This window comes from Pan troglodytes, chromosome 2, assembly GCF_028858775.2.
Source record: "Pan troglodytes isolate AG18354 chromosome 2, NHGRI_mPanTro3-v2.0_pri, whole genome shotgun sequence".
Classification (NCBI taxonomy): Eukaryota; Metazoa; Chordata; class Mammalia; order Primates; family Hominidae; genus Pan; species Pan troglodytes.
Window position 1 is genome coordinate 12,963,497 of NC_086015.1, and position 15,551 is coordinate 12,979,047.

Genomic DNA, 15,551 nt, shown 5'->3' on the forward strand with positions numbered 1-15,551 from the left:
CTAAACCAGGAAGAAGTTGAATCTCTGAGTAAACCAATAACAGGCTCTGAAATTGAGGCAATAATTAATAGCTTACCAACCAAAAAAAGTCCAGGACCAGACAGATTCACAGCCGAATTCCACCAGAGGTACAAGGAGGAGCTGGTACCATTCCTTCTGAAACTATTCCAATCAATAGAAAAAAAGGGAATCTTCCCTAACTCATTTTATGAGACCAGCATCATCCTGATACCAAAGCCTGGCAGAGACACAACAAAAAAACAGAATTTTAGACCAATATCCCTGATGAACATCGATGCAAAAATCCTCAATAAAATACTGACAAACTGAATCCAGCAACACATCAAAAAGCTTATCCAACATGATCAAGTGGGCTTCATCCCTGGGATGCAAGGCTGGTTCAACATATGCAAATCAATAAACGTAATCCAGCATATAAACAGAACCAATGACAAAAACCACATGATTCTCTCAATAGATGCAGGAAAGGCCTTTGACAAAATTCAACAGCCCTTCATGCTAAAAACTCTCAATAAATTAGGTATTGATGGGACGTACCTCAAAATAAGAAGAGCTATGTATGACAAACCCACAGCCAATATCATACTGAATGGGCAAAAACTGGAAGCATTCCCTTTGAAAACTGGCACAAGACAGGGATGCCCTCTCTCACCACTCCTATTCAACATAGTGTTGGAAGTTCTGGCCAGGGCAATCAGGCAGGAGAAGGAAATAAAGGGTATTCAATTAGGAAAAGAGGAAGTCAAATTGTCCCTGTTTGCAGATGACATGACTGTATATCTAGAAAACCCCATCGTCTCAGTCCAAAATCTCCTTAAGCTGATAAGCAACTTCAGCAAAGTCTCAGGATACAAAATCAATGTACAAAAATCACAAGCATTCTTATACACCAATAACAGACACACAGAGAGCCAAATCGTGAGTGAATTCCCATTCACAGTTGCTTCAAAGAGAATAAAATACCTAGGAACCCAACTTACAAAGGATGTGAAGGACCTCTTCAAGGAGAACTACAAACCATTGCTCAATGAAATAAAACAGGATACAAACAAATGGAAGAACATTCCATGCTTATGGGTAGGAAGAATCAATATCATGAAAATGGCCACACTGCCCAAGGTAATTTATAGATTCTATGCCATCCCCATCAAGCTACCAATGACTTTCTTCACAGAATTGGAAAAAACTACTTTAAAGTTCATATGGAATCATAAAGGAGCCCGCATTGCCAAGTCAATCCTAAGCCAAAAGAACAAAGCTGGAGGCATCATGCTACTTGACTTCAAACTATACTACAAGGCTACAGTAACCAAAACAGCATGGCACTGGTATGAAAACAGAGATATAGACCAGTGGAACAGAACAGAGCCCTCAGAAATAATGCCGCATATCTATGACTATCTGATCTTTGACAAACCTGACAAAAACAAGAAATGGGGAAAGGATTCCCTATTTAATAAATGGTGTTGGGAAAACTGGCTAGCCACATGTAGAAAGCTGAAACTGGATCCCTTCCTTACACCTTATACAAAAATTAATTCAAGATGGATTAAAGACTTAAACGTTAGACCTATAACCATAAAAACCCTAGAAAAAAACCTAGGCAATACCATTCAGGACATAGGCATGGGCAAGGACTTCATCTCTAAAACACCAAAAGCAATGGCAACAAAAGCCAAAATTGACAAATGGGATCTAATTAAACTAAAGAGCTTCTGCACAGCAAAAGAAACTACCATCAGAGTGAACAGGCAACCTACAGAATGGGAAAAAATTTTTGCAATCTACTCATCTGACAAAGGGCTAATATCCAGAATCTACAATGAACTCAAACAAATTTACAAGAAAAACACAAACAAACCCATCAAAAAGTGGGTGAAGGATACGAACAGACACTTCTCAAAAGAAGACATTTATGCAGCCAAAAGACACATGAAAAAATGCTCATCATCACTGGCCATCAGAGAAATGCAAATCAAAACCACAATGAGATACTATCTCACACCAGTTAGAATGGCAGTCATTAAAAAGTCAGGAAACAACAGGTGCTGGAGAGGATGTGGAGAAATAGGAACACTTTTACACTGTTGGTGGGACTGTAAACTAGTTCAACCATTGTAGAAGTCAGTGTGGCGATTCCTCAGGGATCTAGAACTAGAAATACCATTTGACCCAGCCATCCCATTACTGGGTATATACCCAAAGGATTATAAACCATGCTGCTATAAAGACACATGCACACGTATGTTTACTGTGGCACTATTCACAATGGCAAAGACTAGGAACCAACCCAAATGTCCAACAATGATAGACTGGGTTAAGAAAATGTGGCATATATATACCATGGAATACTATGCAGCCATAAAAAATGATGAGTTCCTGTCCTTTGTAGGGACATGGATGAAGCTGGAAACCATCATTCTCAGTAAACTATCGCAAGGAGAGAAAGCCAAACACCGCATGTTCTCACTCATAGGTGGGAACTGAACAATGACAACACTTGGACACGGGAAGAGGAACATCACACACTGGGGCCTGTTTTGGGGTGGGGGGAGTGGGGAGGGATAGCATTAGGAGATACACCTAATGTAAATGACGAGTTAATGGGGGCAGCACACCAACATGGCACATGTATACATATGTAACAAACCTGCACGTTGTGCACATGTACCCTAAAACTTAAAAAAAAAAAAAAGAATGAAAGTCTTAAGGTCCTTCCATTATACATGAAGTAGTGTACTATTCATTGAAGGTAGACTGAGATAAGTTAAAAATGCATATAGTAAACTAGAACAATCACCCCTACAAAAAAACAAAAAGAAGTATAGCTCATAAAATGAAGATAACATAAAAAACTAAAAAATACTCAGTTAATCCAAAAGAAAGCAGGAAATGAAGAAAAAACAAAAGAATGATAGAATAGCAAACAAGAAAGATGGCAGATATAAACCCAACCAAATAGAATAAATGAGATTAAAATAGTTTAAACCCTACAATTTAATGGTAGAGCTTGTCAAATTAAATTAAAAAAGAAAATCCAAACCATATACAGCTTACAATAAAACACAGCTTAAACATAATGGTACAATAGGTTTAAAGAAAAATGAAATAAAGTAGTTGCTATACTCATATCAGATAGATTTTTGAGAGAAGGAATATTACCAGAGACAAAGACATATATGCCATAATAATAAAAAGGCTAACTAATCAAGAAGATACATAATAATACTAAGAGATTCAAAATACAACAAAACTGAAAATATTGACAGGGAAAATGAAAAATCTATAAATATAGTTGGATATTTCAAAAAGCTTCTCAGTAATTGATAGAATCAGTAAACAGAATATCAGCAAGGATGCTGAAGACTTGAATATACTATCAAGCAAATTTACATAGCATTTACAGATCACTGCACAAAAAAGCAAACTTTTCAAGTATTTATGCAATATTCACCAGGAAGACCTAACACCTAAGTTATGAAGCACGTCTCGGTAATGTGAAAGGTCTGAAATGATACAGAACAGGTTCTTTGGCCAACATTGAATAAAATTAGAAATGAATAATAAAAAGGTATCTAAGAAATAACCAAATCTTTAAAAATTAAACAATACTTCTATTTAACATATGAATCAAAGAAGAATACACAACAAAAATTAGAAAATATTTTAACTGGATGGAAAGGTAAATACAACCTATCAATGTCTGTGAATGCAGGTAAAATAGTACTTAGACAAAAATCTGTATTTTAAATACATCGAGAACAATCTGAAATTATCTAAACTTCCACCATAATAAGCTAAAAAAAGAAGAGCAAATTAAACCTAAAGTAGAAAGAAGGAAATCATAAGACTGGAATTCAATGAAATAGAAAAACAGACAAAAACTGAGAAAACGCAATTTGAGAAAAATGAAGCTGAAGGATGATTCTTTAGAAAAATGAGAAAAATTAATAACTTATAGGTAGAACAATCAGGAAAAAAGAAGACACATTTTCAGTATAGAAAATGAAAGACAGTAAATCACCACAAATCCCACAGATATTAAAAGGTTAACAAGAAAATGTTACTTAAAAAAACAAAAACAAAAAGAACCCTCTGGCTATAGATTCAACAACTTAGATGAAATGAACACATTCCTTGCTAAAGATGAATGGTTAGTTTAATATTCAAAATTTAATCAGTGTAATGAAAATCAATACCACACCCACTAGGAAAAAGACAGACTAACAGGTGTTGGCAAGGACATGGAGCAACTGGAATTATTATTTTTTTTTTTTTTGAGACGGAGTCTCACTCTGTTGCCCAGACTGTAGTGCAATGGCACGATCCCAGCTCACTGCAACCCCCACCTCCTGGGTTCACCCAATTCTCCTGTCTCAGCCTCCTGAGTAGCTGGGATTACAGGCGCCTGCCACCACGCCCAGCTAATTTTTTGTATTTTAAGTAGAGACGGGGTTTCACCCTGTTGGCCAGGCTGGTCTCCAACTCCTGACCTCAGGTGATCCACCCGCCTCGGCCTCCCAAACAAAGTGCTGGGATTACAGGCATGAGCCACTTCGCCCGGCACAGCTGGAACTCTTATACATTGCTAGTAGGATGTAAAATGGTGTAGCCACTTTGGACAACAGTCTAGCAATTCCTCAAAATGTTAAAATAGAATTACCATACGACTCAGCAATTCTACTCTTAGGTAAAGACACAATAGAAATGAAAACATATGTCGACATAAAAATTTGTACATAAATGTTCATAACAGCATTATTTATAATAGCCAAAAAGTGGAAAAATGTCAGACTTGAACTAATGAACTGACACAAAGATGTGACATATTCATACAATGGAATATTATTTGGCAATGAAAAATAAATGAGTATTGACCACAGATAAACCTTGAAAACATTATACTAAGTGAAAGAAGTTAGTTTATAAAAGGCCACATGCTATATGGTTCCACTTAAATGGAATATCCAGAATAGACAACTCTATAGAGACAGAAGTAAATTAGTGGCTATCTAGGGCTGGAAGGGTTGGTAGATAATGATGCTAATGGATACTGGGCTCTTTTCAGGGTAACAAAATGTTCTAAAATTTAATGTGATGATAGTTGTACAACTCTGTGAATATACTGAAAACCACTGAACTGTATGTACACTTCACGTGGGTATGAATTATATCTCAGTATTATATGAATTATATTTCAATAAACTGATTAAAACTCAATGTTATAAATCATATCACAGAAAAAATAAAAATATAATAATCTCAATAGATGTAGAATAAGGAAATGACAATTCAACACACCTTCATAATAATAAACTAGGAAGGGAAGAAATGTCCTCAACCTCATAAAAGGCATCTATGAAAACCTATCACACTTAATAGTGAAAGACTAAATGTTTTACCTATAAGTTGGGGTATTCCAGAATTAAAAGAACATATATTGATACAATAGTACTGTCACTCAAATGATTTTTGAAGGCAATTATTCTTCCTTCTGGGGAGACAGACCCTTGAAAAATCAGATGAAAGTTAGAGATCCTTTCTTAAGAAATTCATTTAAAAAAAATATTGGAGAAAGGAAAGGATGTTTGCCCACACCACTTTTATTCCACATCGCACTGGAGGTTCTAACCAATGCAACTAACCAAGGGTAGAAAGATAAATAAAAGGCATATCGACTGAAAAAAATAAATAAATAAAACTGTTTTTATTGGCATGTAACTTGATTGTGTATATAAAAATCCTATGAAATCTATAAAAAAGCAATTAGAAATACGAGTTTCACTAGTTAATAGTATACAAGTATATATACAAAAATAAATGTCAAAATGACTCTTTAAAATAGTAATAAACAATGAGAAATAAAAATTTTAAAACTACTCACAATAGCACCAAAAGACATGAAATATTTAAGGATACATTTAACAAAATACATGGAACACACACACATAAAAAAGTAGACAGCACTACTGAGAGAAAGTAAAGGAGGCCTAAAGAGCCATACCATGATTGTGCATTAAAAGTCTTAATATTGTTAAGATATCAATTCTAAGCTGATCTATGTAATCTCACTCAAAATCCCAAAAGGTACACACTAATAAACTGACCGCCCTGCAGATGCTGTCCTGGACCTGCCAGGATGCTCTGCTATGCCTGTAACATCGGGGCGAAGTGAAAGTGGCTATGTCTACACTCAGTGTTCAGAAAACAGTGAACAACAAGAATGGATAATAGCCTGACATTTCTTAGGGGAACAACAACAACAAAACTGAGTCTAACATTTATGTGGGATTGCAAAGGACCTAGAACAATTTTGAGAACACAGTTGAAGGACTTATACTACCTGATAATTTTAAGACTTACTATAAAGTTACAGAAATCAAGAGTGTGTCATGAGTGAAAGGACAGATATATAGATCAGTGGAACAGAATAGATTCTAGATAGATTCACATGTTATATACGTGGCCGACAGGATTTGACACTGGAGGCAAAGTAATTCAATGGGGAAAGGATAGTCTTTTTAACAAATGGTGCTGAAAAACTAGATATACATATTTTTTAAATAAACCTTGACATTTACCTTCCACCATACAGAAAAACTAAATGAAAATGGATCATAGATTTAAATATAAAAGCTAAAATTAAAAAACTAGAAAATAACACAGGAGAAAATTTTTGTGATCTTAGGATAAGCAAATATTTTGTTGACATGCAACACAATTGTATACATAAAAAATCATGAAATGATACATAAGAAGCATAAATCATAAAAAAAGTAAATTAAATTTCATCAAAATTAAAACTCTCTGCTCTTCAAAGACATCATTAAGAAAATGACAAGGTAAGCCACATGCTAAGATAAAATATTCACAACACATATATTTTAAAAATTCAGTATCCAGAATATATAAATAACTTACAAATCAATAAAAAGAGTTAAGGGGCAGAATATTTCAACCGAGCCTTTATCAAAGAAAATATACAAATAGCAAATGAAAATATCAAAAGACAGCAGACACCACTAGTCACAGGAAAATTCTAATTAAAACCATCATGAGATATCACTACTACACATTGACTAGAATGGCTAAAATTAAGAAGAATGAAAATACCAAGTGTTAGCAAGGGTGTGGCAAAAGTGGGACTCTCTCACAATGCAAAATGGTTCAGTCATTTGAAAAACTGTATGGCAGGTTCTTATAGTTACATTTACCATATGACCAGCAATTCCACTCCACCCAAGAGAAATGAAAACATATGGTTACATAAAGACCTGTGAACCCATGTTCATAACAGCTTTACTGATAATTAAAAAACTGGACACAGTCCAGTTGTCCATTAACAGGCGAAGGGATATACAAATTGTGGCATGGCTATAAAGCAGAACACTGCTTGGCAATAAAAAATAAATGCACTGGCCGGGCACGGGGGCTCATGCCTGTAATCCCAGCATTTTGGGAGGCAGAGGCGGGCAGATCACAAGGTCAGGAATTCAAGACTAGCCTGGCCAATATGGTGAAACCCCATCTCTACTAAAAATACAAAAATTAGCCGGGCGTGGTGGCAGGCACCTGTAGTCCCAGCTACTCAGGAGGCTGAGGCAGGAGAATCACTTCAACCTGGGAGACGGAGGTTACAGTGAGCCGAGATCGCGCCATTGCACTCCAGCCTGGCCGACAGAGAGAGACTCTGTCTCAAAAATAAATAAATAAATAAATAAAATAAAATAAAAAATAAATGCACTACTGGTAAAAGCAACAACATGGAAAAATCTCAAAAGTATTATGCTAAGTGACAGATGCCATATGCAAAACGCTACATACTATACAATTTGTGTAATTCCATTTATGTGACAGTCTAGAAAAGGTAAAATTACAGGGACAAAAAAAGAGATCAGTGTTTCCTGAGGTCTTAGAGTAAAAGAGAGGGAATATACAGCAAAGGGGCACTGGAACTTTTGCTGATGAAGGAAATGTTCTACATTTCAGTTAGAGCAATGGCTAAACGACAATATACATTTGCCTAAATTCATCTAACTATACACTTTTAAAGGATGTACTACATGTAAGTAAGTTATACATCAATAAAAAGGGTACATAAAAAAAGCGACAAGCCATTGGATATAAGGAAACTATAGAAAAACCAGTTGTATTTTTCTGTACAAGCAACTAATAAAAATTGACATTTTAGAATAAAACATCGTGTACCACTGCATCAAAAATATCAGAGAATAACTCTTTAAAAAGATGGGTGAGACCTTCACACTGAAAACTGCAAAACATTACTGACAAAAATCAAAGACAAAAAAGAGGATAAACCATATTCATGAATTGGAAGACTCAAATACTACACAGATATCAACTATCTCAAAATTGATCTATAAATTCAATGTAATCCCAATTTAAAAACTTATATGGAAATACAAAAGGCCTAGAAAAAAACAAGTCAACCTCAATAAACACAACTGGAAGAACTATATTACCAGACAGCAAGACCTATTATAAATTACTCATAAAGTACTTAAGACACACATTATTTATCCTGCTCAACGGTAAATAATAGCCCAATGGAACAAAACAATGTCCAGGCCTACACATGTACACTTAGCTGATTCTCAGCCAAGACTTCTGGCAATTCAGTGGGAGAAGGGATGGCATTTCAATAAGTGGTGCTGCATCAATTGCTTATTCATATGGAAAGAAAACAAGACAATCTTGTCCTCTACCTCACAACATATGCTAAGATCAATTCCAGATAATCCGTACATCAAAATTTAGGAGCAAGAACAATAAAGTTTTAAAAGAAAACAAGAGAAGATCCACATGATCTTGAAGTAGACTAAGGCAAAGCACTGATCAAAAGGAAAAATGTAATGAATTGGACTATTTTAGGAACTTCTACTCTTCAATGATGCCATTAAGAGAGTGAAAAGGTGAAATTAGAAATGTACATACATCCAGCAAAAGATTTTTATCCAGGAAATTTCAATTACTCCCACAAATAAGAATAAAAATAGACCCACAGAACAGAAGAATTGGACATAGATTTAAACAGGTATTTCACCACAGAGGACATCCAGATGGCCAACAAGCATATAAAATTTATAAGTCATTAAGGAAATGCAAATTAAAATAACAAGGTACTACCATGGACCCATTAGAATGGCTAAAATGGAGAGTTAACAATGGTGATGTTGTCAAGGGTGCAGAACAACTGACACCCTCACACCCTCCTGATGAAAGTGTACATGACTACTGAATTTGGGGCTGTATCCATGAAAGCTGAATATCTGCAAATATATAACACCAATTCCATTCCTGTATATATATATCCAACAGCAACATGCACCTATGTGCACCACAAGATATATAAAAGATTATTGGTAGCAGCATTACTAATAGAGGAAAAGTGGGAACAAAATGAAATGTTTATTAAACACTGAATGGATAAGATGATACGTTTATACAATGGAATACCATATAGCAACAAAAATGAAAAAAATCATGACCATATAAAAAAACATGAATGAATCTTATAATGTTGCACAAATGAGGGCAGGCACAAAAGAATACATAAGTTATTGGCCCTTTATTTAAAGCTCAAACATAGGCAAAATGAACATATGGGGTTAGAAGTCAAGATAGTGGTCAAATGTGAGAATGAAGGAGTGAATGGGAGGGGGCAGATAGGGCTTTTGGGACACTGGTAGTGATCTCAGTAGTGGCTACAATGACATTTCACTTTATGAAATTTACTTTGTGATAATTCACCAAGCAATACACTTATAATTTGTGTGTTTTAATGTTTGCATGTTATTCTCCAAGTTTTTAAAAATTAGGCAATTCTATATGTTAATAGAAAGAACTCCAATATATGTGTGTGGTTTAATGAAAAGAACCAACCATTAAATAGTGCACTACACAGAATACTATCATTCTGTAACAACAGTAATGAAAAGGATATATGTTTGTGTACAATAATCATAATGGCAACATTTACTGAAAGCTAACTACTTGCTAAGGTACTGTGCTAGGCACTTTTCATGCCTTTTATCATTTATTCCACTCAACATTATGAAGTAGGTAGTTATTATAACCCTTATTTTATGAAGGAGAAAACTGAGGTACAGAGATATCAAGTAACGTGCCCACAGTCACCAAGCCACAAAGCTGAAAAACGGGCACTATAACCCAGGCTCTCCAGATCCACTCTTCCCCACCACATTCTCCCTAGATAGGCACATGAGAAACTGGCAATGGGGTGCCTCTGAGAAGGGATCTGGGGATTGGAAGGCAGGCTGAGAGGAAGGCTGGCTTATCATAGCATACTCTAGGTACCTTTTGAAGGAATACATTTGCATGTCTTATCTATCAAAAATGTATTTATTTACAATATTTTTCTATGGTTTATAATTTCTGAGCTACACAAAATTGCTTTATCCAGAAAGTAAGCATAACTCACTGTTTTATTACTTTACCTGATTTAGGATGCAAAGCATCGCATTGAGCATTGTACATGTGTACAAATTCTTGGTGCCTTTTAATGAGCTGTTGTTTGTTTCCTTGAATAGATAATCCATGCTCTTTTAGCTTTTTCTTTAAATCACGATCAGAGAGCAAATTATATACAGTTTTGGGCAGCGGCTTCCTTTTGTGAACAGAACTGAAAAGGGGAGAAGATCCCTGATGATTATTGTGAATTATCAAATGCTTTTCATGTAAAATGGCAAATAAATTCTGATTCAACACCTGGGTGACTGGGAAAATAGTAGAACCATTAGATTAAAAAGGGGAGAGAAAACTCAAGTTTGTGGATAAAGTTGAGTGTCTGACATGATGTATCTGAGGTGCTGGTAAGACATTCAGACACAGGGGCCTAGGTGGCACCAGAAGTGAGAGACTTGGGTCTCAAAAAGAGGTCAGACCTAAAGAGGCACACTTAGAAGACATGTATGTAACGCTTGTGGAATATGCTATGAGGACTTCACTTAGAATCACACTTACATAGACCTATTCAATTTTCCACCTCTTTAAAACATGCTAGGAATTCTAGTGGGCTAAAATTCAAGCTACATAAAAGTACCAATGACTTGAGCAATTCCATAAACAGGAACTTCTTAGTGAGTTTTAATTCATTTCATCTGATTATAGCAGGTTCTCTACCTGGCTCAGCTTTATGGCAATTAGATGCTTAACAAAAGTATGCTCAAGGAGGTCATTACACTTGCTATCATTTCAAAATAAGAATAGCAAAGATTCAGGTGAAAATTAACAGAAACTTGAAATAATAGGTTTATCCAAAAAACAAGTTTTTACAAAGGATTTGCATATAACTAGCTCACACAAGGCTGTCCCAAACGTTAGTGTACCTAAGAAGCACCTAAAGAGTTTATTTAAAATGCAGATTCTCCATCCCCTTCTCCACACCATCCACCAATTAAGGTTCAGGTCTGAAGTGGAGCTCTAAAATCTCTATTTTCAACAAGGTTCTCCAGAGTAAATCTGATATAAACGGTCCAATAATCAAACAGAGAAATATTACAGTCAGGTATAGACTGAAAACAATCAAAAATTTCTCTATTAACCAACAGAGCCATTCCCCAAATAAATTATGTCTTTTATGCTGTATTAACAAAGTCTAAAAGCCAGAAATAACCAATTAACTGTGAAAAGACCTGCAAACTCTCGATAGATTATATTTTTCTGAAAATTGCTCTTCTTACAATGACAACCCATCTGACTCTACAAGATTGATAAAATTATGGCAAAATGAAATCTCAGTAGGTAGCAACAGCTGAATCATTTTGTGTTTACAGAAGCACACAGGGAGAGATGATTCATTAAGTCTGTAACTAAAATACTTGTTTTATCAAGGATAGATGATTAAACTGTGACTGTGAAATTCCAGTGAAGAACTGTACTGTTCACTGGCATTTACAATAAAAAGCACCACCAGAGATCAATAATTTCTATACGAATTTTAAAACATGAAACCTGATAAATGTTTCCCCAAACACGAAAATGACATTGATTTTTCTTCCACGATTTAGTGGAACTGAGTAATACATTAAAGGGGCCTCAGAATCTGAGGCAGTTCTGACATGGTTTTATATAGAAGGGTTAAGGGCTGCCACTCACATTCAGCAGATGGCCTGTCAGAATATTGTGGAGGAGACAGGAAAACTCACAGGGCCTTTTCTCTATGACCTGACTCTGGGGCCAAGATATAACTAAAGAAGGACATGGCCCAGTGTTGTCTTCAGAATCTCCACAAACACCAGTTTTGTAAGATGGAAGTGATAAGAACTGAAAGGCTTGGCAGTCAAATAAATTTAGGAATTACCGAATTAAACAAAACCTAACAGTAACCCTTAATGTAGGACTTCTCAAAGCCTTTAACACACTAAGAGGGGGATCCAGGAGGTAGTGCTTGTAAGTTCACTACAGAGCACTGGCAGGACTATAGTATTCTTTGAAGCAGGAATTTAAACCACTATTAGAACTTAATTACATATGGATGAGTATGTCTTTAAACAAACTGACAGCATCAGAAATGATGTATCAGAAATGTATTCGAACTGATGGATGGATCTAGAAAAAGGGGAGTCCATGCAAGATAATCAGTGCAGATTCCTTACTCTTCCAAAAGAATATACTCAGCTTCTATATTCCCAAGTCATGCATTTCTAAAGAGAAAAGCAGGTCATCAAACTCTCGTGGCTTATGGGAAATAATCCTTAGGACTATTCATTTACTCCAAATCACCACTAAGCAACCTAAAAATCTAAATTTTATTCTCATTAACAAACTTACCCACTAGGTGGGAGTACTGTGCATGCAAAACTGCCCCAGGTTTGGACTCAAGTATGTCTACCTTAATAAAGCACCATTGTGTCTTACATGTTAGCTTTTGTAAGTTGTAACAGTATGAATCTGACCCTCGGAATCTGCATTCACTCCAAATTTACTCATAAAAATTAAGTGATGTATTTTCTTTAATCACAAAAAATAATACTACGGCTCTGTCTTATTAACATGGTTTTTGGAAAATACTCTTCAAAGTTCTTCAAAACAGACTGAACATAGAAGCAAATCATTCTTTCATCCCCACTTCTCAGATACCATTAATTTCTTCAGCTTCCCTCCTCTTCTTTTCCAAATCTCTCTGAATTATCACCTATTATCTTCCCCTTGCCTCCTGTTTCAGAAGGGTCCTTTCTGCATGTCAAGGATAACCTCATTACTGGGCTCTTGTGCTCCTCACTTTCTTCCATTTATCCTCTGCTCTCTCCCTGGAAATAGTGGAAGGAAAGAGACTGAAGGCTTAAACTCCTATTTTTAAAAATAACATCCCTTGATCTTTATGCCACTCACTGCTTCTCCAAACTACCATCTCATCTTTCTCCCTTCATCACCAGCTCATCTAAATTGTGTCTTCTGCTTATCATCCACTGATTCCTTAATGCCTTGCAATTTAAGTTTGACTAGTATTTCATTCCTGAACAACTTATATGTGTAACAATAGTGGACTAGCATGAGAAATTACAGTTATTTTCATGTACAAGGGAGGTAGAACAGCACAGTTGTTTAGATGTAAATACTGAGCTGACAATTTATTAGCTACAATACCTGGAGGATGTGGGGGTGGGGTGGGGTATGACATTACATTTCATATATGCATTTTTGTACCTTTTTATATCATATATATTTATATAATTTCCTAGTCAAAAATTTTTGAAAAATTCAATTTTAAATTTTAAAACTTCTGAGCATCCTAAAGATCAGAGAAAGATTTTTTATATCCTATATTCAGAGTCTAATCTTGCTTTCTTTGGCCAAGAGGCTTTTTGGTAGTTTTAAAAATCTAAGAGAAAAAAACAAGTTTAAAAAGAATTGAATTTGAAGTCACTAATTTCTTATTAAGTCAAAATTTAGTAGCAGTTCAAATATTCAATATAGCTAATCATATTTGGCAAAGGGGGAGTTGAAGAAAGAACAGAGGAGAGGGATTGGAAGAAGCGGCCAACAGGAGTAAAGAAGAAAGCAAGTAAGAGCAGGAAATAACGGTCACCAGGATAAAATGAACACTGTAATTTTCCCCCAAGTAAGCACAAGAGGCACCCAGCTAAAGTAGCTCACTGGTTCTGCTCAACTTCCTTACCTTCTGAGGCTTTCCTTCTTCTCTTCGCGTGATAAACAGCTGTCTAAATGCTTATTAATGTGACTTTCTGGAATGTTAACCCCGCAAACAGGACAATCCACTGTATTTTTTAAAAAGAAAAAGAGAGACTTTATTAATTGTAGAAGGGGCAAAAGTATGTAAACTGGCATCTTTTCAGCAAGTAAAGTAAAAAAGAATCCCAACTTAACATGCACTTAGAAAAGCAGAAAAGAAAAAGAATGGCCCATCGGGACAACAGGAGTGGGACAGACTGGTTACTGGGTAATGGCTAAATTGTGGGAAGTCACACAATTGAAGTCCTGGTCCCAGAGAAAGAGACTGCAAATAAGCTTGAAAGTTCGTTTATTAAAAATGTTTCAGTTACATCTTTTCTACCAAGGTATGACCAACTACAGAACTCATCTTAAATTTTCCCAGCCCTTAGGAGCTATCCATGTTTAGCCCAGAAGCAATAGTAACGACTTAAGTAAGACACACCTGGCCCAGGGGTTGAGTGAAGGAAAGGTAGTTTAATAATTTATTGAGTTCAAGTTTGTCAATGGTTACAAATTTGTTAATTTAGCTCTCACTTATAATTCCATATATAATGTTAAAATTAAGGAACACAGTCATTCTCAAACTATTTCATAAAGTTGCAGGGATCTGTGGGGGTATCTCGGGGCCTACAGACCACCATGGATAATAGGCAGAAGGAGGTCAGGTGGAACAGAACAATCCGTTTTATCTATTTTATACGTTATGGTTTATTGTAAAATTTCATTTGGGAAAAAAGGTTCCGCTAGGGGAAAAACAGTTAACCATCAAGCTAAAAAATACTACAATAAGAACTGTCAATTGGTAAAAAGACTAAGGATAGACATAGTAGAAAATATAAGTGAAATTTATATATCTTTAAAAGATGTAAACACGTTAAGTACTAATAAACTAATTTCAATCTAAGTTTAATACACACTCACATCTCTGCACTGTGTGTGGTATGGGTATACCAAAGATGTCTAAGAGTTTCTGCCTAAAAGGTGCTCTAAACTTCACTGGAAAGAAGACACAGAAACAAAAAGTTAAACAAGCTGACATATTCATCAAACAGTTAAGCAAATGGGATATAAAACAGTCCAGAAAACAAGTGCTATAGCACTTTTGTGATGTGAGACAGTGTTTTCTAACATAACAAATGAATAGTGAGGATCTGGATAGAGTCTGGAAAGGTATAGAACAGGGGCCGGCAAACATTCTTAGTGAAGGGCCAGGTAGAATTTAGACTTTACGGATCCTATGGCCTCTGTCACAACCATGCAACTCTGCCACTGTAGCATGAAAGCAGTCACAGATAATAGGGTGGGTATGTGAA

General features: G+C 35.6%; 1 protein-coding gene and 1 non-coding gene across 4 annotated transcripts in view; one reads left to right on the plus strand and one right to left on the minus strand.

The window, feature by feature from the left end:
- RAD18 (RAD18 E3 ubiquitin protein ligase) overlaps nt 1-15,551 on the minus strand; it is a 192,245-nt gene that overhangs the window by 152,402 nt on the left and 24,292 nt on the right. For all 3 annotated transcript variants that reach the window (XM_063805301.1, XM_054680365.2, XM_009444809.5), the window contains exons 6-7: nt 14,183-14,282; nt 10,500-10,684 (exon numbers count right to left, since the gene is read on the minus strand). In XM_063805301.1, the coding sequence (XP_063661371.1) occupies nt 10,500-10,684; nt 14,183-14,282 (285 nt within the window). The remainder of the gene's footprint in view (nt 1-10,499; nt 10,685-14,182; nt 14,283-15,551) is intronic.
- Nucleotides 6,141-6,265, plus strand: LOC112208829 (small nucleolar RNA SNORA43). Its single transcript, XR_002943383.1, has one exon. It is a non-coding gene; the product is annotated as a small nucleolar RNA SNORA43 (small nucleolar RNA).